Genomic DNA, 24,262 nt, shown 5'->3' with positions numbered 1-24,262 from the left:
CAGAGATGCTTAGCACTTGTTGGCACTCTGTGGTCCAGCTCACCCCAAACCATCTCGATTGGGTTCAGGTCCGGTGACTGTGGAGGCCAGGTCATCTGGCGCAGCACCCCATCACTCTCCTTCATGGTCAAATAGCCCTTACTTTCAAAGTTTTCCCAAATTTTTCGGCTGACTGACTGACCTTCATTTCTTAAAGTAATGATGGCCACTCATTTTTCTTTACTTAGCTGCTTTTTTCTTGCCATAATACAAATTCTAACAGTCTATTCAGTAGGACTATCAGCTGTGTATCCACCTGACTTCTCCTCAACACAACTGATGGTCCCAACCACATTTATAAGGCAAGAAATCCCACTTATTAAACCTGACAGGGCACACCTGTGAAGTGAAAACCATTTCAGGGGACTACCTCTTGAAGCTCATCAAGAGAATGCCAAGAGTGTGCAAAGCAGTAATCAAAGCAAAAGGTGGCTACTTTGAAGAACCTAGAATATGACATATTTTCAGTTGTTTCAGACTTGTTTGTTATGTATATAATTCCACATGTGTTAATTCATAGTTTTGATGCCTTCAGTGTGAATCTACAATTTTCATAGAAGGTGTGTCCAAACTTTTGGTCTGTACTGTATATATGTACTTGTTGAACTTTTAGCAGGTGTTTATACACAAGATCATTCATAAAAAATTTTAACATTTTCCTTTAGCCTTTCTACCCACACATACGTGGTATGCATGAACTCAACTCAGCATAAACCATTGTTAGAGAACATTTCTTCTACCACTCCAATTTAGAACCTATCTAGTTCCTTTATATTCCTCGTGGACGTTTGGTTATTTATTCTATTAAGTAAAAAATGATTTTGGACAGTATTTTTGTTAAACTTTTTCTGAGATTTCATTAGGAAAAAAAACATTTAAAGGGTTTCTATCACTTGGTATGACATAATTAGCTGTCAGACACTAGCGATCTGCTAGTGTCTGCTCTGGCCAACCATCCTACTATAATCACTTGTGGGGCAGCGGTTTTGCTAAAAAACTAACTTTTATAAATATGCTAATGAGCCTCTAGGTGCTATGTGGGCGTCATTAGCACCTAGAGGCTCCGTCTACCTTCATACACAGCCGCCGCCCAGCGCCTCCCTCCAGCCCGCCCATGTCCTCCTCCGTGTGACGCAGCGGACGAGTTCTCGCGCATGCGCCGTGCGCGGCTGTTTTCGGCGCATTTGAGATCTCAGCTCGGAGCGGTCAGACATTCAATGCGCATGCGCGGCTGTATTCGGCGCATGCGCATTGAATGTCTGACCGCTCCGAGCTGAGATCTCAAATGCGCCGAATACAGCCGCGCACGGCGCATCCGCGAGAACTCGTCCGCTGCGTCACACGGAGGAGGACATGGGCGGGCTGGAGGGACGCGCTGGGCGGCGGCTGTGTATGAAGGTAGACGGAGCCTCTAGGTGCTAATGACGCCCACATAGCACCTAGAGGCTCATTAGCATATTTATAAAAGTTAGTTTTTTAGCAAAACCGCTGCCCCACAAGTGATTATAGTAGGATGGTTGGCCAGAGCAGACACTAGCAGATCGCTAGTGTCTGACAGCTAATTATGTCATACCAAGTGATAGAAACCCTTTAACATTTAGGGCAGACTTACTATTGCAAATATGCCTTAATTCTTGTTCACGTGGCTTTCACCACATTTATTAAAGGGACATACCCATCTTAAGTTTAATGGCCAAGATGGGAATAGCCATGGTAGGCAGAGTTATGGAAATGGCCAAGTGGGCTGCATTACACAGTTTCTGTCACTCGCTAAGCAGTGAATGGAAACTATGCAAGCAGACTAGCACAGATAACTCCTGAGCTGCTCTATTTGTGCAGCACCCATTCACTGCTATAGGAGTTATGGAAACTGAGAAGCACAGCTGTCTTGGATGTTTCTATAATTCTAGCCATCTCTGGCTGGCCTTTTACACAGGTTATTCCCACCTTGGCCATTAATAGAACCAACTGAATATACAGTAGTGTCCACTACAATGTTCAAACATTTCAATCAACATATAAAATAAAAAATTACATATTTTCTCATCATTGTTTTGTTTTGTTTTTTAAACCTGGGCAGGAGCCCACCAGCACTAATGTGTGGCTCACAAGTCCTAGATTTCTTAACATTCTGATATTTTTGGGATGCTACAGTCCTGATCAAAAGTTTAAGACCACTTAAAAAATAACAAAAAATCATATTTTACATTGTTGGATCTTAACAAGGTTCCAAGTAGAGCTTCAACATGCAACAAGAAGAAATGAGAGTAAGACAAAACATTTTTTGAGCATTCAATTTATTGAAAATAACGATTAAACTGAAACAGGCTGTTTTTCAACTGATCCAAATTTTAGGACCACATGCCTTTAAAAGGCCAAATCTGTGCAAAGATGTGGATTCATAGTCATTTTCTGTCAGGTAGTCACACATTATGATGGCAAAGGCAAAAAAACTCTCCCTTTTTGAACGTGGTCGGGTTGTTGAACTGCATAAGCAGGGTCCCTCACAGAGCGCCATTGCTGCTGAGGTGGGACGCAGTAAGACAGTCATTTGGAATTTCTTAAATGATCCTGAGGGTTATGGAACAAAAAAGTAAAGTGGAAGACCCAAAAAAATTTCATCAGCACTGAGTCGGAGGATCCAATTGGCTGTCCGTCAAGACACTCGACGATCCTCGACCCAAATTAAGTCCCTTACTAGTGCTGACTGCAGCCCCATAACCATCAGACGGCATCTGAGACTGAAGGTCTTCAAAAACAAAAAACGTCTTCAAAGACCTCATCCCCTTGAACGCCACAGAACTGCTCGTTTGGACTTTGCAAGAGAGCACCAAACATGGGACATTCAAAGGTGGAAGAAAGTTTCATTCTCTGATGAGAAAAAATGTAACCTTGATGGTCCTGATGGTTTCCAACGTTACTGGCATGACAAGCAGATCCCACCTGAGATGTTTTCTACGCGCCACAGTAGAGGGGGCGCCATAATGGTCTGGGGTGCTTTTTCCTTCAGTGGAACAATGGAGCTTCACGAAGTGCAGGGGCGTCAAACGGCCGCTGGCTATGTCCAGATGTTGCAGAGAGCATTCCTCATGACTGAGGGCCCTCGTCTGTGTGGTAACGACTGGGTTTTTCAACAGGACAACGCTACAGTACACAATGCCCTGCAGGACAAGGGACTTCTTCCAGGAGAATAACATCACTCTTTTGGCCCATCCTGCGTTCCCCTGATCTAAATCCAATTGAGAACCTTTGGGGATGGATGGCAAGGGAAGTTTACAAAAATGGACAACAGTTCCAGACAATAGATGGCCTTCGTGCGGCCGTCTTCCCCACTCACCTCATGGAAACGCTTGCATCAAGCATGCCGGAACGAATTTTGGAAGTGATAAACAATAACGGTGGAGCTACTCATTACTGAGTTCATGTTTGGAAGTTGGATTTCTGTTTTGGGGGGGTTTAGGTTTTTTTTGGAGGTGTGATCCTAAACTTTTGATCAGCTGAAAAACAGCCTGTTTCCGTTTATTCGTTGTTTTCATTAAATTGAATGCTCAAAAAATGTTTTGTCTCACTCCCATTTCTTCTTGTTGCATGTTGAAGCTCTACTTGGAACCTTGTTAAGATCCAGCCATGCTAAATATGATTTCTTGCCATTTTTCAAGTGGTCTTAAACTTTTGATCAGGACTGTATATTGGTTATGCTCCAGGTAATTTATGCTAAGCATGAAACCAAATTAGTATAATTACAATACTTGCCATAAACAACCAGTTATAATTTTATTATTCTATAGATAATCAATTATGATTATTAATGGATTAGTAAAGAAAAACATCCACAATGGATCATTACAACTGGTCATGTTCTTATAGATTGTTAATAGGATGCAATAGGCTAAAGACCAAATGTTTGTTTGTCTTTCTAATAAAATGATGACTTTTTTGTAGATGGATACACAACAGATGACATTGAATTCTTCTGGCAGGGAGGGGAAGAGGCAGCCGTGACTGGGGTACCTGCTCTGGAACTGCCCCAGTTCAGTATCATTGAAACCAGACTGGTTACTAAGAAAGTTGTATTTACGACAGGTAAGACACTTATACATGGACATATCATGATTTTGAGGCAAATGCTGCTTGAATCTAAATTGCTTTTTTTTTAAACCATGTGTTTGCTTCTAAGGTATGCATTATTTAAAAGTACCTAACCTTTAAACTATTAATGAATAGTACACTTTGTGTACATGTACACTATTTTTTGTCCTTATTTGACTTGTATCTCGCATTTTAGCAGTTTTCTCCTCTACAGGCCCTGTCTCTGGTTTACAGTTTTACCTGATTTGGTGGATGGAGGTGAGCTTCCATCCACTGCACACAGAAAATAGGGGAGAAAATGCTTCCTAACTGTCTACTACTCAGAAGCAGCCCCAGAATAATGGAAGACATTACAGAGAAGTATTGACCTGTATGGTAGTGAATATAGCTCTTGGGCTGAGAGAGAAGCTATTTAGCTGTGCAGTCTATTTAGCTGTGTGTGTCTCACTCATTCCCTGCTCACTCCTTCTCCTACCCACTTCATAAACTTGTATAGGATGATGTATTCTGATCCTTAAGTGTGCAGCTTATGACTTCAGAAATAGCTGATAACTGTAGAACAAGTGATTTTTCTCTGATAAGATATATTACAAAGTTTCTTATGGCCGCTTGTACTATTTATTTATGCAAGGTTGTGTGAAAAGTTAATGACCCTTTAAAAAGGACCTTTCATTACGATAAAAAATCTAAACTAAGTATGCTGACATGGAGAGCGGCGCCCAGGGATCTCCCTGCACTTACTATTATCCCTGGGCGCCGCTCCGTTCTCCCGGTATAGGCTCCGGTATCTTCAGATTTTCGACTCAACTGGGAGGAGCCTGCTCTTGTTCTCCTGGGCGTCTCCTTCTCCCAGGCTTGAGTGCTGGCCAATCGCAGCGCTCAGCTCATAGCCTGAGAGATTTTTTTCTCCCAGGATATGAGCTGGGAGAAGGAGACGCCCAGGAGAACAAGAGCAGGCTCCTCCCAGTTGAGCCAAAAATCTGAATATACCGGAGCCTATACTGGGAGAACGGAGCGGCGCCCAGGGATAATAGTAAGTGCAGGGAGATCCCTGGGTGCCGCTCTCCATGTCAGCATACTTAGTTTAGATTTTTTATTGTAATGAAAGGTCCTCTTTAAGTGACCCAAGCAACATGAATGCATACACATTGAAATATACAACTTTTTCATCATAGTTCACCTTGTCAAAGAAAATGTTACTTTGGCGCTTTCTCCTTTCTCCCTGTGTGTATTGGGGCTGGTGCTCATTGAACGTCTATTCAGCACCGCAAGAGTTAATCCTTTTCCCTTACTCCCTGTTCAGCTGCTGATTAAGTTGTTGATCTCACTATTTAGCTGGGCTGTTTGTCCCACCCACTTGCCTGAGCCTTCAGATTTTCTAGTCTCTAGTAACCATCAAAGCTATGATATCTTGCCTGTACCATACATTGCCTGACTATCGATTCTGCTCCTTGCCGCTTGCCCCAAACTTGGAATAGCTATCACACAAAGACTCAGCCTGCCCTGAACTTTGAATTGTTATCTGGAATATGCACGTACTCAGCTTGCCCAGACCTTGCACTGTATTCAGATGTGTTTTTCCTGTTTCCTTGATGCTTTGCACTGGTGTCTCTGACCTCTGTGGGTAAGCAGCCAACTACATAGGACTACTCCAGGAGGTAGTGGCCTGTGACATCCCCTGTGACGAAGTCCAGATACCTGTACAGGGATTAAAGGGAGAAAATAGAGAACTTTCAGAGCAATGCCCTTAGGTTTAGCCCAAAGTCAAATTAGTTAGTTGGCACAGTGGGTCCAAACCCACTGTCCGTTAGAGTAAACTCAGACCATGGACCTCGCTGACCAAAACTGTTGGGGGTCTCTGAACTATTTCAAGAAATGGCTTGGCAATGTGAACTTTTGTCGTATTTGTATTATGTCAATGCCCATCTAAACACTCTGACATGTACTGCAGCCCCCTGTAGCAGCTACAGCACCTATATCATCACCACAGACTGTTTCCATTTCTGGGAAAGAAATTATCCTGTTATTAACAACCATCGGTGTACATTTGGAGACTTTCCAAAGAATATTTGATGAGTCCAGATGCACTGCTTCTGCTTCCTCCTTCCTACTACCAGGGTCGGCTCCAGGTTCATGTGGGCCCTTGGGCGATAAATCTCCGTGGGCCCCCTTGTGGCATCTGAGAGTGTTAAAAAATGGAAGCTCGGGCTTCCTGCTCAGAGGCGCCTTCCGCCAGCGGAGATCAGAGAAAGCACCCTGTTCTAAAAATGAGCCGCAGCCTGTACTTGTCACACCGGTGAGAGGTTTTAGAAGGTCTGAAAGATTATCTGCAGATTAGTGATCTGACAGCCTCTTTTGGTTTTGGTTTCACTTTGTCTGTGTGTTGCTTGTATGTCCACACCTGCTGTTCAGGTGTGGATCATGGGACCTTTACCTCCCCCTATTTAGTCTGACTTTACTCCTTCGTCTGGATAGCTTCATTTGGTTTTTGGAAGAGCTGGAGTGTGGTTCTAGTTGAAGTCCTGTTCATCCATCATCCATCATCCTTCAGCCTCAGAAGTTAAGTGTTTCGCTTGTTGTATTTTGTATTCCCCCACCTTTGTTTTTTACTAGGCCTCAGCGAGACACTGGTTCCTTCACCAGGGAAGGAGCGGGTTGTCTCTGCCCTGTCATTACCATTAGGGCATCTGAGGGCCACCAGGGTTTTCTAGGTTCCTGTGTATAGGCATCTCTCCCTTTGAGAGGTGCCCATACGGATAGGAGTTAGGGCCAGGAGCATGGTTTTATAGGTGGTGACCCTTTTCCTTCCCTAGCGGTGAGGCCTAGTGTCTTTTCCCTTCCTTCTTGTTGTCTTTTGGTGTTCTCCCCTACTACATCCGTGATATTATCCAGAGCCAATACCGCCATTTTTTGTTCTAATCTGGCAGCTATGGATGCTATGACTGCACTGGTCGAACAGCTGCAGAATCTGACTTTGGAGGTAGTAGACCTCCGTGCGATGGTTTTGCAAAATCAGAGTCCACAGGCTGCTGGTTCCGGTGGTGGGTTCCAGGCCTGCCCTGAACCGAATGTAGCTCTCCCGGACAGGTTTTCTGGCATCCATACTCTTCTGGTGATGAGAGTCAACGTGTGGGTATGATTATTTCATTGCTTAAAGAGGACGCCCAATCTTGGGCTTTTTCTCTGCCGACCGGATCACCATCGGTAGATGAATTCTTTAGCGCCTTGGGTCTTATCTATGATGACCCAGATGGGATCTCTCAGGCCGAGACCAAGTTACGAGGTTTGCGGCAGGGAGAACGTTCTGTGGAGACCTATTGCTCTGAATTTAGGAGATGGGCTACGGATACAGAGTGGAGCGATTCTGCTCTCCGTAGCCAATTCTGACAGGGTCTCTCTGAGAGACTGCAGGACGCGTTGGCTTTTCATGAAAATCCTGAGTCATTGGAAGCAGCTATGTCCCTTGCTGTACGGCTTGATAGACGCCTGAGGAAGAGATCTAGGGGTCCTCGCCTTCAGGACGTACTGTCCAATAAGGGTACTGCTTCCTTTGACACTTATGGTGGAGATACACGGGTGGTTGTGCCTTGTGATGAGCCTATGCAGTTAGGAGGAGCTACTCCTGGAACTACTGGCAAAAGCTTGGGTCATGTGAAAGGAGTCTGCTTTTGTTGTGGCAAGAAGGGACATTTTGTGAATATTTGTCCGTACTTGCAGCATCAAGGTGTAAACAAAACTAAAAAAAAGTTTAAACCCCAAATTACTATTGGTAGTGTGGGTGAGGAGCAAGAAAACCTACTTTTGTCTTTTACTGGTAGTACCCGTTTTCTCCTGTCTGCCGAGGTGGCGCTAGAGTCCAAAACTATGAAAATCAAAGCATTTATCGACAGTGGGGCAGAAGTTAACTTGATTGATGGACAGTTTGTATGAATTCACGGGTTGACTACTAATGCATTAGAGAATAGTTTTTCCGTCTTTGCAATTGACTCAGCACCTCTCGCCCAAAAATGCCTGTCGCAGGTAGTGAATGACATTCATTTAAGAGTAGGTGATTTGCATCAGGAATCTATCTCCTGTTATGTGTTGGAGGGTATGTCTGCTCCGTTGGTGTTGGGCTTACCATGGTTAAGCAAACATAACCCTAACATCGATTGGCAAGCGACACAGATTCTCGATTGGAGTGATTTTTGCATGGACAACTGTCTTAATGCATCATTCTCTATGGTTACCACTAAAACTGTACCCTCGTTCATTTCTGAATTTTCTGATGTGTTTTCTGAGAGTCGTAATAAGGAGTTGCCTCCGCACCGAGAGTATGACTGTCACGTCAATCTTATTCCCGGAGCTAAATTGCCCAAATCTCGGTTGTATAATCTTTCGGAACCCGAAAGAAAGGCTATGCCAGAGTATATCACCGAGAGTTTGGCAAAGGGACATATTAGACCATCCAAGTCCCCAGTGGTTGCTGGATTTTTCTTTGTAAAGAAAAAGGATGGTACCCTGAGACCATGTCTGGACTTCCGTGAGCTCAATCGTATTACCGTCCGTGATCCTTACCCCCTTCCTTTGATTCCAGATTTGTTTAGTCAGATGTCGGTGTCAAGGTGTTCTCTAAATTGGATCTGAGGGGGGCATATAATCTAGTAAGGATCAAAGAGTGGGATGAGTGGAAGACCGCATTTAATACCCCTAAGGGTCATTTTGAAAACCTGGTCATGCCATTTGGGTTAACCAATGCTCCTGCGGTTTTTCAACACTTTGTCAATGACATCTTTCATTATCTCGTGCGGAGGTTTGTCATTGTATACCTTGATGACATACTAATTTATTCGCCTAATGTGGAGACTCATCAGGATCATGTGAGACAGGTGTTACAGATCCTAATAGAGAATAAGTTGTATGCTAAGATGGAAAAGTGTTTATTTGCTGTACAGGAAGTGCAATTTCTGGGTTACCTGCTCTCATCCTCAGGTTTTCGTATGGATCCCGAGAAGGTCTGTGCCGTGTTGGACTGGGATCAACCTGAAAATCTGAAAGCGCTTATGCGGTTTTTGGGGTTTACCAACTACTACTGTAAATTTATTTTTAACTATTCATCGGTGGTTAAACCTTTAACAGACATGACTAGGAAGGGTGCTTATATTTCTATCTGGTCTGATGCGGCATTACAGGCCTTTTCTGCTGTAAAAGAATGTTTTGCTTCGGCCCCTATTCTGGTGCAACTGGACGTGTCTCAGCCATTTATTGTTGAGGTTGACGCGTCTGAGGTAGGGGTAGGAGCAATATTGTCGCAGGGTCCTTCACCCAGTAAATGGCGCCCATGTGCATTTTTCTCTAAAAAACTCTTGACTGCTGAAAAGAATTATGATGTGGGGAATAGGGAATTGCTGGCCATTAAGTTGGCGTTCAAGGAATGACGGCATTGGTTGGAAGGAGCAATTCATCCTATTATGGTAATTACGGATCACAAGAATCTGGCCTACTTGGAGTCGGCTAAGCGACTGAACCCAAGGCAGGCCAGATGGTCATTGTTTTTCACCAGATTTAACTTCATCGTCACTTACCTCCCTGGGGTTAAGAACGTCAAGGCGGATGCTTTGTCAAGTAGCTTTCCTGGGGGGGGTGAGTCTAATGACCCTAGTCCCATTTTATCTGAAGGGGTGGTTATATCCGCTATCCTGATCTCGAGGCCAGGGTGTTGGAGGCACGTGAGGATGCTCCGGACTCTTGTCCTCAGGGGAAGTTGTTTGTTCCCTCTGAATTACATCACAAGGTGTTCGAGGAACATCACTGTACGGTGCTTGCTGGGCACCCTGGGAGTAGATCAACTGTCGATCTCATCTCTCGCAGATTCTGGTGGCCGGGGTTGCGTAAGTGTATTGAGGACTATGTGTCAGCCTGTGGTACCTGTGCACGTGCTAAGGTGACACTCGGCCTTCCGGATCTCTGCTTCCATTGCCCATCCTGTTCAGACCTTGGACCCATTTGTCCATGGATTTTATCACGGATTTACCGAATTCTTCGGGAAAGACCGTGATTCTGGTGGTTGTCGATCGTTTTAGTAAAATGGCACACTTTATTGCATTACCTAGTCTACCCAATGCTAAAACTCTTGAGCAGGTGTTTGTCGACAACATTGCGAAACTACATGGCATTCCCTCTGATGTGGTGTGCGATTGAGGGACTCAGTTTGTTTCCAGATTCTGGAGAGCGTTCTGTACTCGTCTGGGTGTACAATTGTCCTTCTCTTCGGCTTTTTATCCTCAGTCGAACAGACAGATGGAGCGCACTAATCAGAATCTGGAGACTTACTTGAGATGTTTTGTTTCAGAGAATCAGGAAGAGTGGTATTCATTTTTGTCGTTAGCTGAGTTTGCTATAAATAACCGTAGACAGGAATCCACTGATAAGTTGCCGTTTTTTGGGGCATATGGGTTCCATCCACAGTTTGGTACATTTTCTGGTGCTCATAATTCTGGCATTCCTGAGGAGGAACGATTTTCCTCTTCTTTGTCTTCTATTTGGCAGAAAATCCAAAATAACCTGGAAAAGATGGGCAACAGGTATAAGCATGCGGCTGACAGGAAACGTATGAGTGGTCCGGACCTGAGAGTGGGTGATTCTGTGTGGCTGTCTACAAGAAACATTAAACTTAAGGTACCTTCTTGGAAGTTGGGATCAAGATTTATTGGTCCATACAAGATCACTGCCATTGTTAACCCTGTAGCCTTCCGTCTTGAACTTCCTCAGGCATTGAAAATCCATAAAGTTTTTCATAAATCGTTGTTAAAGAAATGTGTTGAACCTGTTGAGCCGTCCTCCTTGCCTCCCTCTCCTGTCATGGTGGACGGCAATTTAGAATTTCAGATCAGCAATTTGTATTCCCCCCCACCTTTGTTGTTTACTAGGCCTCAGCGAGATGCTGGTTCCTTCACCAGGGAAGGAGCTGGTTGTCTCTGCCCTGTCATTACCATTAGGGCATCCGAGGGCCACCAGGGTTTTCTAGGTTCCTGTGTATGGGCATCTCTACCATCGAGAGGTGCCCATACGGATAGGAGTTAGGGCCATTAGCAGGGCTTTATAGGTGGTGACCCTTTTCCTTTCCTAGCGGTGAGGCCTAGTGTCTTGTCCCTTCCTTCTTGTTGTCTTTTGGTGTTCTCCCCTACTACATCCGTGACAGTACTAGGCTTCCACTAGGCTTCCAGGCTCATTGTTAGTATATCCCAGTTCAGGCCACTAGGTGGCAGCACTAAACTGTGATATAGTGATTTCTATAGAGAATAATGGAACAATTTCCATTATTCTTTATAAGTTGGAATCTGATGAAAAGTAATAAAAAAAAGTAAATAAAAAAGTTTTTAAAATATAAAAAAAACTTAAAAGCGTAAAATCACCTCACTTTTCCCAAAAATCTATGAAAAATATAAAAAAAAGTTAGCCCATATGGTGAAGGATGTAACAGAAAAAAATAAAAAAGGCTGATTTGCCATTTTTTCATCACTTTATCTACCAAGAAAATTTTATAAAAAGTGATCAAGTCATACACACCCCAAAATGATATTGTAAAAAAAGACAGATTTCCCTCAAATGAGCCCCCACACATCTCTGTAGACATAACTATAAAAAAAAAGTTATGGGGGTCACTGGGGAGCAGGGGCTCTGTTAGGGTTGCCATCTTTCCCAACAAAAAATTATAGTTGCACAAATTAAAAAGGTTGGTGTGTCTATTTAAGTTTTATTTAGCCTCTATTTTTGAAATGATTATGCTGGGATTCGAACTTACAGCCTTCTACATTAAAGTCAAGAACCTTAATCACTGGGCTATAGAGCTTCATGTTAACCTGCTGTACATATATTAAGGCTAAAAACCTCAGTAGTAGTTTCCACATATATTATGTATTCATATATATCAGAGATATGATTATATATATGAAAAATTTATGAATATGGACAGGGCACTCAAAGAAATTCGGGACCATATGTATGCACAAAGAATATAATTTTATTTAATGGCACTATTGGCTCAGCACACAATAAAATCAATAAAGAATAGCAGCCTAAAATGCAAATATTAGCTCTATAGATAATAGATGACAGCCTCATACGAATATAAACAATACAGTGGAGACCATACTTATGCTCATAAAATGACAAATACAATAATCGATAATATATTCAATAAAATATTTGACCCAATGTCTATGGAAGGGAGATATAGCCCTAAAAAAATGATGATAATGAAAGTCGATCCTAAAAATCTATTCTATATGTCCTGCAGAAAGTCAGTTAATAGTGTCCGATGAATTTTCGAGACCAAGAAACAATGTTCATATGGCGATTTGCCCACACCTGATACAGCGGCGTCCCGCTTAAACAGGGTAGGTAGCGGCGTCCCGCTACTAAACAACTTGCAGGTCACTTTACCTTTAAATCGACTTGACTTTTGCCAGACCTCGAGATGTTCTCACTCCCCAAACGTGCCTCCGTTATTTATAGCACTATTTTATCGGGAGATTCTTGCTAATATGGATCGCATTGGTGGACTTTCGTCGACACCTAGGTCAGTAATTACCGGCCTTCTGTTTGTTAGTCCTCTGAACTTCTATGTTGTCAAATTTCGTCGATTAAAGCAACACACCTCTGGTTGATGGCAGTCGATAGTTGGTACTCAGTCTTTCCGTGCAGCAAAAGTGGGGGATGTAGCATCAGACGCGTTTCGGGGTCCCAGTGTTCACCCCTTCCTCAGTGGTATCAGCACCAGAATATAATACAAAAGGAAATTAACCGATTTTGGGATATTAATTATAGCTCAACTAAAATCCAAGTAGTATGGGATATCTTTAATGCCTATATGAGGAGAATAATGGTCAGCAACATCACGAACCTGAGAAAGGAGTACGGGAAAAATGAGAAAAATTTTAAGAATTAGTGTCCTTAGCTACACAATCCTTTTATATAAATAAGACAGAGGAAAATAGGGAAAATTTGCAGAAGACTACACAAGCATACTCCAGTCAGGGTGGCTGGGGAAACTTCTTTCCAGAGTGATCTCGAGCCAGGAATCCAAAAAAAAAACATAGATAACATCCGATTGGCTAATGGTAGGATGGTAAGTGGACAAAATTCCATAGAGAAGGTTTTCCCTGATTACTTCTCAGATCTTTATAGTGCTGACTCTAGGATTACGGATGAAATGATGGATTCCTATCTCGACGGTATTGTTTTTCCTACTATTTCCTTGGCTCAGAAGAGGGCACTTGAGGTCGACTTCTCTATTCAGGAGCTTGAAGGGGCAATTAAACTATGCTCGGGCAACTCCACCCCCGGATCAGACGGATTCCATATAAATTTTATAGTAAATACAAGGAAGTCATCTTCCCTATATTGTTGGGGGTCTTTGCTGAATCGGTGGAGGAGGGGAACCTACCTGATTCAATGATGGAAGCGGTAATAATACTAATTCCAAAAAAAGGCAAGAACCCCATAGATTTGGGATCCTACAGACCGATTTCACTGTTGAATGCGGATGTAAAGCTCCTGGCAAGGATTTCAGCCACAAGACTCTCTGGGGTCATCTCCTCCATTGTCCACCCGGACCAGAATGGCTTCATTCCAAATAAGGGTACTCACCATAATCTCCATCGACTCTTTGCTAACATACAGGCTCCTGGGGGGTCTGCCCGCTCCATCCTGTCATTAGATGCCTCTAAGGCCTTTCACAGGGTTGAGTGGCGATTCCTGTGGAGGGTTCTGGCCAGGATGGGCTTTGGGGAGAGATTCATAAATATGATTAAACTATTGTATAGATCCCCTACGGCTAAGTTGAGTCTTAATGAGAGCCTTACTACTAGTTTTGATTTAAATAGTGGTACTCGCCAGGGCTGCCCATTATCCCCACTCTTATTCGATATTTATATTGAGCCTTTAGCTCTGGCTATTAGACAGGACGATCAAATTAAAGGATTTGGAACACTAGGAGTGGGAGATCGCATCTCTCTATACGCGGACAATGTTCTTTTTTTCATTGAATTATCCGAAGGGTTAAACTATTTGGTGAGGTATCAGGCCTAGATATAAACTGGTCAAAGACCATCTTGATGCCAATAGACCTGTTATCTCAAAAGGAGTCTTTGATAACTCAGTTGGATGTTGTCGACACCTTCCAATACTTGGGTATGACGATATCACCCAAGGTTGATAACTTTGTACAACTGAATCTGATTCCACTGATAGCGAAAAGTAGGGCAAAAATAGGGATTTGGTTGAGACTCCCTCTATCTAGAGCTGACCGAGTTTCATTGGTCAAGATGGTGATTCTACCTCAATTCCTCTATGTTCTTAGGAATGCACCTACTTCGATAGAGGATAAATATTTGAAACTTATGGAAAGAATAATTAATGACCTAGATTGGGGAAGAAAACGAGTGAGACTCAAACTGAAATACCTATACAAATCATTGGAGCATGGGGGTTTAAATCTCCCCTACTTCAAAGGCTATTTCATTGCTGCTCAGTTATGGATGTGTTATGAATGGCAAAACAGCACACTTTTAAGCAGCCTAGTAAGAAGTTCCTCATATAATAATATATTTACGCTCCTAGAATCCGGTGTAGCGTTACATTACCCTTCCTCGTTAGATTTCCCTACCCCCTGACTTCCTGTCGCATCGGCGATGACGTATGGAGGCGTGTCTTAGTTTTTACAATCTGCGCATGCGCAAAAGGCCAGACTAGTGAAAATCTCACTGCCGATTTCAGCAGCACACTGGGACACTGCGCATGCGTCGGGGAGCCGAGGTAGAGAAAAATTACGGCCCAGTGCGCAAGCGCGGTTAACTCATAAAAATCCACCCGATATACGCGCCTGCGCAGTGTGGGGGTAGGGAAAAATTACGTCCCAGTGCGCAAGCGCCGAGGGTAGTATAAATATCCATTTCACAAACGCGCTTTTAACCCTTTGCAGGAGCAATTGTCATATTGTTCGCTTATAAATAGGTTCTATTATATAGGGGGTCTGCACAGTATATGGGGGGGGGTCTGCACAGTATATGGGGGGGGGGTCTGCACAGTATATGGGGGTAGGTCTGCACAGTATATGGGGGTAGGTCTGCACAGTATATGGGGGGGGTCTGTCTGCACAGTATATGGGGGGGGTCTGCACAGTATATGGGGGGGGTCTGCACAGTATATGGGGGGGGGGGTCTGCACAGTATATGGGGGGGGGGGTCTGCACAGTATATGGGGGGGGGTCTGCACAGTATATGGGGGGGGTCTGCACAGTATATGGGGGGGGGGTCTGCACAGTATATGGGGGGGGGTCTGCACAGTATATGGGGGTAGGTCTGCACAGTATATGGGGGGGTCTGCACAGTATATGGGGGGGTCTGTCTGCACAGTATATGGGGGGGGGTCTGCACAGTATATGGGGGTAGGTCTGCACAGTATATGGGGGGGTCTGTCTGCACAGTATATGGGGGGGGTTTGTCTGCACAGTATACGGAGGGGGTCTGCACAGTATATGGGGGGGGTCTGCACAGTATATGGGGGGGGGTCTGCACAGTATATGGGGGGGGGTCTGCACAGTATATGGGGGGGTCTGCACAGTATATGGGGGTAGGTCTGCACAGTATATGGGGGGGTCTGCACAGTATATGGGGGGGGTCTGCACAGTATATGGGGGGGGTCTGCACAGTATATGGGGGTAGGTCTGCACAGTATATGGGGGGGTCTGTCTGCACAGTATATGGGGGGGGTTTGTCTGCACAGTATATGGGGGGGGATATGGGGGGGGGTCTGCACAGTATATGGGGGGGTCTGCACAGTATATGGGGGTAGGTCTGCACAGTATATGGGGGGGGTCTGCACAGTATATGGGGGGGGTCTGCACAGTATATGGGGGTAGGTCTGCACAGTATATGGGGGGGTCTGTCTGCACAGTATATGGGGGGGGTTTGTCTGCACAGTATACGGAGGGGGGTCTGCACAGTATATGGGGGGGGGTCTGTCTGCACAGTATATGGGGGGGGGGGTCTGCACAGTATATGGGGGGGGGGGTCTGTCTTCACAGTATATGGGGGGTCTGTCTGCACAGTATATTGGGTGGTGTCCGCCCAGTATATTGAAGTTGTGGGGTCTACGCAGTTTATTGGGGGGCTATCTATGCAGTATATGGGGGGTTATCTGCGCAGCATATTGGTGTTCGTTCTGCGCAGTATATTGGGGTCTGTCTGCGCAGTATATTGGGGTCTGTCTGCGCAGTATATTGGGGGATGGATGTGCAGTATATGGGGGGGGTTTGTCTGCACAGTATACGGAGGGGGTCTGCACAGTATATGGGGGGGGGTCTGTCTGCACAGTATATGGGGGGGGTCTGCACAGTATATGGGGGGGGGGTCTGTCTTCACAGTATATGGGGGGGTCTGTCTGCACAGTATATTGGGTGGTGTCCGCCCAGTATATTGAAGTTGTGGGGTCTACGCAGTTTATTGGGGGGCTATCTATGCAGTATATGGGGGGTTATCTGCGCAGCATATTGGTGTTCGTTCTGTGCAGTATATTGGGGTCTGTCTGCGCAGTATATTGGGGTCTGTCTGCGCAGTATATTGGGGGATGGATGTGCAGTATATTGGGGGGGGGCAGTGTACTATATTTGTGGGCTGTGCGTTAGATGTGGAGCTGTGCACCACGTGTGGCCTGTGTGTTCCATGTGTACAACCCTAGTTTAACAAAAAATAAAAATAAATTCCCAGCCAGAGGGACGGCCCCACATCTGCCACCAAATCCGTCGCTCACTGGATTCTGTCATCTCCGTCTCTGTGTCTCCCACAGTCTGTGTGTCTGTCTGCTGTATATATGTGGACCGTCCGTCTGCTGCACTGCGTCTGTTCTGCCATTTACTCTAACCATTTTAATTATTTTTTGTGTGTCCCAACTCTGACCAGCATGTTCTCCTATGGAACACGAAGTACCTGTAGTGGAATGAAGAAGCCCATGTTTGAGGCCCGCGCCCTCTGACAGATGACAAGCTGCTCCTGTTTGCACCGCTACTTCAGCATTGTGTACGGTGATCACCGCGAGGTCAGAGGTCGGCAACCATAGGCCGTCTAGATGCTGTGAATTACATCTCCCATCATGCTGGCAAAGCATTATGGGAGGTGTAGTCCAAAACATCTGGAATACCAAATGCGTATGAATGAAAAGCATGGTGTGTGAGACTGGTCAGTAACAAGGGTTGGAGCCTTGATGTGGCGTTACTGCTCACATGTGTATCCATGTGCCAATTCAACCAATGTGAGTGACTGTAATACTGATGAGGTAACTAAATACTGTGACGATGGAGAATTAATCTACCGTATCTCCTACACACCGCTTACACCGTGACCGTATCTCCTACACACCGCTTACACCGTGACTGTATCTCCTACACACCGCTTACACCGTGACTGTATCTCCTACACACTGCTTACACCGTGACTGTATCTCCTACACACCGCTTACACCGTGACCGTATCTCCTACACACCGCTTACACCGTGACTGTATCTCCTACACACCGCTTACACCGTGACCGTATCTCCTACACACCGCTTACACCGTGACCGTATCTCCTACACACCGCTTACACCGTGACCGTATCTCCTACACACCGCTTACACCGTGACCGTATCTCCTACACACCGCTTACACCGTGACTGTATCTCCTACACACTGCATATAAAATGACTAAATGGAAACGTACGAAAGCCATTCCGAGGATCCGTAATGCGGATCATTTTGTCACGTTCGTTTCCATTTTTGCCTCCGTTCAGCGGATCCTTTCTTGATTGAGTAGGATTACAGTCTGTCCCCCCCACCTCATGTATTCAGATCCCAGGGTTGTCATTTGCTTTGAATCCTGTAAATGCTCCGTTGCTAATCTCTCGGGGGGCCGTCTTCTTGAAATTTTAATTATGTCCGGTTTCAGCTCTGATCACGGACCACACCTTTTGGAGTCTTGTACACGACTATATGCACTAAAACATGTCTAGTGTTAGTTAACGGGCCATATTGATGGTGCGGACAGGAGTACATGGCATCATGATGTTGTCCATGTTGTGCCTCACAATGGGCGATTGTCTCACACTCCTATCATCTATTAGTGCTAAATAGTCCCACCGGAAGCTCGACTTGCATCATCGTCATCTATGATTGTGTGCACTCCTGTTGGCACGATCAATGCCACGACGGGACATATGGCCTCTTGTAGGGAATACAGTCGTGTGAACGAGGCCTTAAAATGGGTTTTCTCATCTCAGACAATAGGGGCGTATCGCTTGGATATGCCGCCATTGTCTTATAGGTGCTGTTCCCCGCACCTATATTGAGAACTGATCCCCGAAATTGGAGTATGGCCCAATACGCATGCTCTGCCGCCATCCATTCTTTTCTATGTGAGAGTTGTGGATTAGCAAACAGTGGTCGAGGGGCCCCATTAACCACTTCCCGCCACACTAACGCCGAAAGGCGCCATTGCTGCGGCGCTCTCAGGCTACACTAACACCGATTGGCGTCATCTCGCGTGAGCCGAGATTTCCTGTGAACACGCGCACACAGGATCGGAAGGTAAGCGAGTGGATCTCCAGCCTGCCAGGGGCGATCGTTCGCTGGCAGGCTGGAGATGTGATTTTTTTAACCCCTAACAGGTATATCAGACGCTGTTATGATAACAGCGTCTAATATACCTGCTACCTGGTCCTCTGGTGGTCCCTTTTGTTTGGATCGACCACCAGAGGACACAGGTAGCTCAGCAATATGTAGCACCAAGCACCACTAAACTACACCCCTCCCCCCTGTCACTTATTAACCCCTGATCACCCCATATAGACTCCCTGATCACCCCCCTGTCATTGATCACCCCCTTGTCATTGATCACCCCCCTGTCAGGCTGCATTCAGACGTCTGTATGTTTTTTACGGATCCACTGATACATGGATCGGATCCGCAAAACACATACGGACATCTAAATGGAGCCTTATAGGGGGGTGATCAATGACAGGGGGGGTGATCAATGACAGGGGGGTCATCAGGGAGTCTATATGGGGTGATCAGGGGTGATCAGGGGTTAATAAGTGACGGGGGGGGGGGGGTGTAGTGTAGTGGTGCTTGGTGCTACATATTGCTGAGCTGCCTGTGTCCTCTGGTGGTCGATCCAAACAAAAGGGACCACCAGAGGACCAGGTAGCAGGTATATTAGACGCTGTTATCATAACAGCGTCTGATATACCTGTTAGGGGTTAAAAAAATCACATCTCCAGCCTGCCAGCGAACGATCGCCCCTGGCAGGCTGGAGATCCACTCGCTTACCTTCCGATCCTGTGTGCGCGTGTTCACAGGAAATCTCGGCTCACGCGAGATGACGCCAATCGGTGTTAGTGTAGCCTGAGAGCGCCGCAGCAATGGCGCCTTTCGGCGTTAGTGTGGCGGGAAGTGGTTAATGGGGCCCCTCGACCACTGTTTGCTAATCCACAACTCTCACATAGAAAAGAATGGATGGCGGCAGAGCATGCGTATTGGGCCATACTCCAATTTCGGGGATCAGTTCTCAATATAGGTGCGGGGAACAGCACCTATAAGACAATGGCGGCATATCCAAGCGATACGCCCCTATTGTCTGAGATGAGAAAACCCATTTTAAGGCCTCGTTCACACGACTGTATTCCCTACAAGAGGCCATATGTCCCGTCGTGGCATTGATCGTGCCAACAGGAGTGCACACAATCATAGATGACGATGATGCAAGTCGAGCTTCCGGTGGGACTATTTAGCACTAATAGATGATAGGAGTGTGAGACAATCGCCCATTGTGAGGCACAACATGGACAACATCATGATGCCATGTACTCCTGTCCGCACCATCAATATGGCCCGTTAACTAACACTAGACATGTTTTAGTGCATATAGTCGTGTACAAGACTCCAAAAGGTGTGGTCCGTGATCAGAGCTGAAACCGGACATAATTAAAATTTCAAGAAGACGGCCCCCCGAGAGATTAGCAACGGAGCATTTACAGGATTCAAAGCAAATGACAACCCTGGGATCTGAATACATGAGGTGGGGGGGACAGACTGTAATCCTACTCAATCAAGAAAGGATCCGCTGAACGGAGGCAAAAATGGAAACGAACGTGACAAAATGATCCGCATTACGGATCCTCGGAATGGCTTTCGTACGTTTCCATTTAGTCATTTTATATGCAGTGTGTAGGAGATACAGTCACGGTGTAAGCGGTGTGTAGGAGATACGGTCACGGTGTAAGCGGTGTGTAGGAGATACGGTCACGGTGTAAGCGGTGTGTAGGAGATACGGTCACGGTGTAAGCGGTGTGTAGGAGATACGGTCACGGTGTAAGCGGTGTGTAGGAGATACAGTCACGGTGTAAGCGGTGTGTAGGAGATACGGTCACGGTGTAAGCGGTGTGTAGGAGATACGGTCACGGTGTAAGCGGTGTGTAGGAGATACGGTCACGGTGTAAGCGGTGTGTAGGAGATACGGTCACGGTGTAAGCGGTGTGTAGGAGATACGGTCACGGTGTAAGCGGTGTGTAGGAGATACGGTAGATTAATTCTCCATCGTCACAGTATTTAGTTACCTCATCAGTATTACAGTCACTCACATTGGTTGAATTGGCACATGGATACACATGTGAGCAGTAACGCCACATCAAGGCTCCAACCCTTGTTACTGACCAGTCTCACACACCATGCTTTTCATTCATACGCATTTGGTATTCCAGATGTTTTGGACTACACCTCCCATAATGCTTTGCCAGCATGATGGGAGATGTAATTCACAGCATCTAGACGGCCTATGGTTGCCGACCTCTGACCTCGCGGTGATCACCGTACACAATGCTGAAGTAGCGGTGCAAACAGGAGCAGCTTGTCATCTGTCAGAGGGCGCGGGCCTCAAACATGGGCTTCTTCATTCCACTTCAGGTACTTCGTGTTCCATAGGAGAACATGCTGGTCAGAGTTGGGACACACAAAAAATAATTAAAATGGTTAGAGTAAATGGCAGAACAGACGCAGTGCAGCAGACGGACGGTCCACATATATACAGCAGACAGACACACAGACTGTGGGAGACACAGAGACGGAGATGACAGAATCCAGTGAGCGACGGATTTGGTGGCAGATGTGGGGCCGTCCCTCTGGCTGGGAATTTATTTTTATTTTTTGTTAAACTAGGGTTGTACACATGGAACACACAGGCCACACGTGGTGCACAGCTCCACATCTAACGCACAGCCCACAAATATAGTACACTGCCCCCCCCCCCCATATACTGCACATCCATCCCCCAATATACTGCACATCCATCCCCCAATATACTGCACATCCATCGCCCAATATACTGCGCAGACAGACCCCAATATACTGCGCAGACAGACCCCAATATACTGCGCAGAACGAACACCAATATGCTGCGTAGATAACCCCCCATATACTGCATAGATAGCCCCCCAATAAACTGCGTAGACCCCACAACTTCAATATACTGGGCGGACACCACCCAATATACTGTGCAGACAGACCCCCCCATATACTGTGAAGACAGACCCCCCCCCCCATATACTGTGCAGACCCCCCCCCCCATATACTGTGCAGACCCCCCCCATATACTGTGCAGACAGACCCCCCCATATACTGTGCAGACAGACCCCCCCATATACTGTGCAGACCCCCTCCGTATACTGTGCAGACAAACCCCCCCATATACTGTGCAGACAGACCCCCCCATATACTGTGCAGACAGACCCCCCCATATACTGTGCAGACCTATCCCCATATACTGTGCAGACCCCCCCATATACTGTGCAGACCTACCCCCATATACTGTGCAGACCCCCCCCATATACTGTGCAGACCCCCCCCCCCATATACTGTGCAGACCCCCCCCCCATATACTGTGCAGACCCCCCCCCCATATACTGTGCAGACCCCCCCCATATACTGTGCAGACCCCCCCCATATACTGTGCAGACCCCCCCCATATACTGTGCAGACCTACCCCCATATACTGTGCAGACAGACCCCCCCATATACTGTGCAGACCCCCCCATATACTGTGCAGACAGACCCCCCCATATACTGTGCAGACAGACCCCCCCATATACTGTGCAGACAGACCCCCCCCATATACTGTGCAGACAGACCCCCCCCCATATACTGTGCAGACCTACCCCCATATACTGTGCAGACCCCCCCCCCATATACTGTGCAGACCTACCCCCATATACTGTGCAGACCCCCTATATAATAGAACCTATTTATAAGCGAACAATATGACAATTGCTCCTGCAAAGGGTTAAAAGCGCTTTTGTGAAATGGATATTTATACTACCCTCGGCGCTTGCGCACTGGGACGTAATTTTTCCCTACCCCCACACTGCGCAGGCGCGTATATCGGGTGGATTTTTATGAGTTAACCGCGCTTGCGCACTGGGCCGTAATTTTTCCCTACCTCGGCTCCCCGACGCATGCGCAGTGTCCCAGTGTGCTGCTGAAATCGGCAGTGAGATTTTCACTAGTCTGGCCTTTTGCGCATGCGCAGATTGTAAAAACTAAGACACGCCTCCATACGTCATCGCCGATGCGACAGGAAGTCAGGGGGTAGGGAAATCTAACGAGGAAGGGTAATGTAACGCTACACCGGCCTATTGACTAACAGAGACCGGGATTACAAAGAGACCACAAAATCACTTTCGAAAATGTGGGCTACCACTAGAACATGGTTGGGAGTAAAGGGATCACTTATATTCACACCTCTTTGGCACAATACTCACCTACAGACCTTAGATGGTATAGTAATGGATCAATTTTCGCAAAAGAACGGGATTCTTTATATCACACAGGTTGTTAAGAATAAATAGATTAAGTCGTTTTTGGACCTATCACGCAATGTAAAGATGGTTTAGATACTTTCAGCTTCGGTTTGCACTTTTTAGTTTGGATGATAAATCACTGTTAGAAATAGATAATTCTTCTCCGTTAAATGAGTGGATAGGGAAGATATCACTAAGAATGAAGATTTCAAATATATCTAAACTATTATGTAAGTCACGATTTTCTGAGACACTATCGCCCGGACAAAGGGCCTGGGAGATGGATTGTCTAAATATACAATTGGTAGGGTGGGGGAGTATTTTTACTAATCTAGGTGTACTATCTCACAACTTCAATCATGTTCAAATACAGTTTAATATTTATCACAGGCTATATTTTACCCCCATCTGGTTAAACAAATGTGGATTAAGAGATACCTCCAAGTGCCCTCGATGTGATACTGTAGGTGCGGATTATCTGCACATGATCTGGGCATGTCCAGAACTTAGAGAATATTGCAACGGTATTAATAATTTCCTTATTCATAAACTAAAAATACGGATTCTTCTTGACCCACAATTGTTTCTATTGAATGATCTTTCCACAATAAGTAGCCATAAACATCAAAAATTTTTATTAGGTAGTATACTATTCATGGCCAGACTTTTGATCAGCCGGAGCTGGTTTGCACGTCATACTCCAGAGGTAAACAACTGGATAAATCAGGTTAATAAGGTTAAAAACTATGAACGGATTCTTTATAGGCAGAGAGATGTATTTGAGAAATGGATTAAGATTTGGGACGGTTGGAAGATCTGATTTGATTGTATTTGGAATTTAATTTTTTTTTTTTGTTCCTTCCTTTTCCCCTCTTTTTTTTCTTTTTTTTCTTTTCTTTTCTCCCTTCTCCTTATCTCCTTCTGAGGGATGTTGGGGGGGGGGAGGGGTGGACACATCGCGGGGTTGGGGTGGGGGGAAATGGGGTGTGAGTTAGGGGAAAAAAATGGTACTAATTATATTGAGTTTGTACTCTAATGTTTTTGTGTATCTGTTTTATATACCAATAAAGATGTTAAATAAAAAAATAAAAAAGTTCCTGAGGCCACTTTCTCCATCTCCTGCTACCTCTTCAGCTACTGGCCCAGAGTCTATGAAGCTGAACAGACTCAAGCTAACAGAGGAGGAGCACATGTGCAGATACACCAATTATCTGTGTATGTATGGTGCCTGCCCTCTTAAGCCAGAAAAACTGTTGAGCCTAGGGTCAGTAG

General features: G+C 45.6%; 1 protein-coding gene across 2 annotated transcripts in view; it reads left to right on the top strand.

The window, feature by feature from the left end:
* The window catches only part of LOC121009451 (gamma-aminobutyric acid receptor subunit beta-4), a 465,957-nt gene that overhangs the window by 368,494 nt on the left and 73,201 nt on the right, over positions 1-24,262 (top strand). For both annotated transcript variants that reach the window (XM_040442566.1, XM_040442567.1), the window contains one exon: positions 3,982-4,122. In XM_040442566.1, the coding sequence (XP_040298500.1) occupies positions 3,982-4,122 (141 nt within the window). The remainder of the gene's footprint in view (positions 1-3,981; positions 4,123-24,262) is intronic.

Source organism: Bufo bufo, chromosome 8 (genome assembly GCF_905171765.1).
Source record: "Bufo bufo chromosome 8, aBufBuf1.1, whole genome shotgun sequence".
NCBI lineage: Eukaryota > Metazoa > Chordata > Amphibia > Anura > Bufonidae > Bufo > Bufo bufo.
Note: the sequence above shows the minus strand (reverse complement) of the source record. Positions and strands in the feature narration are given on the sequence as shown.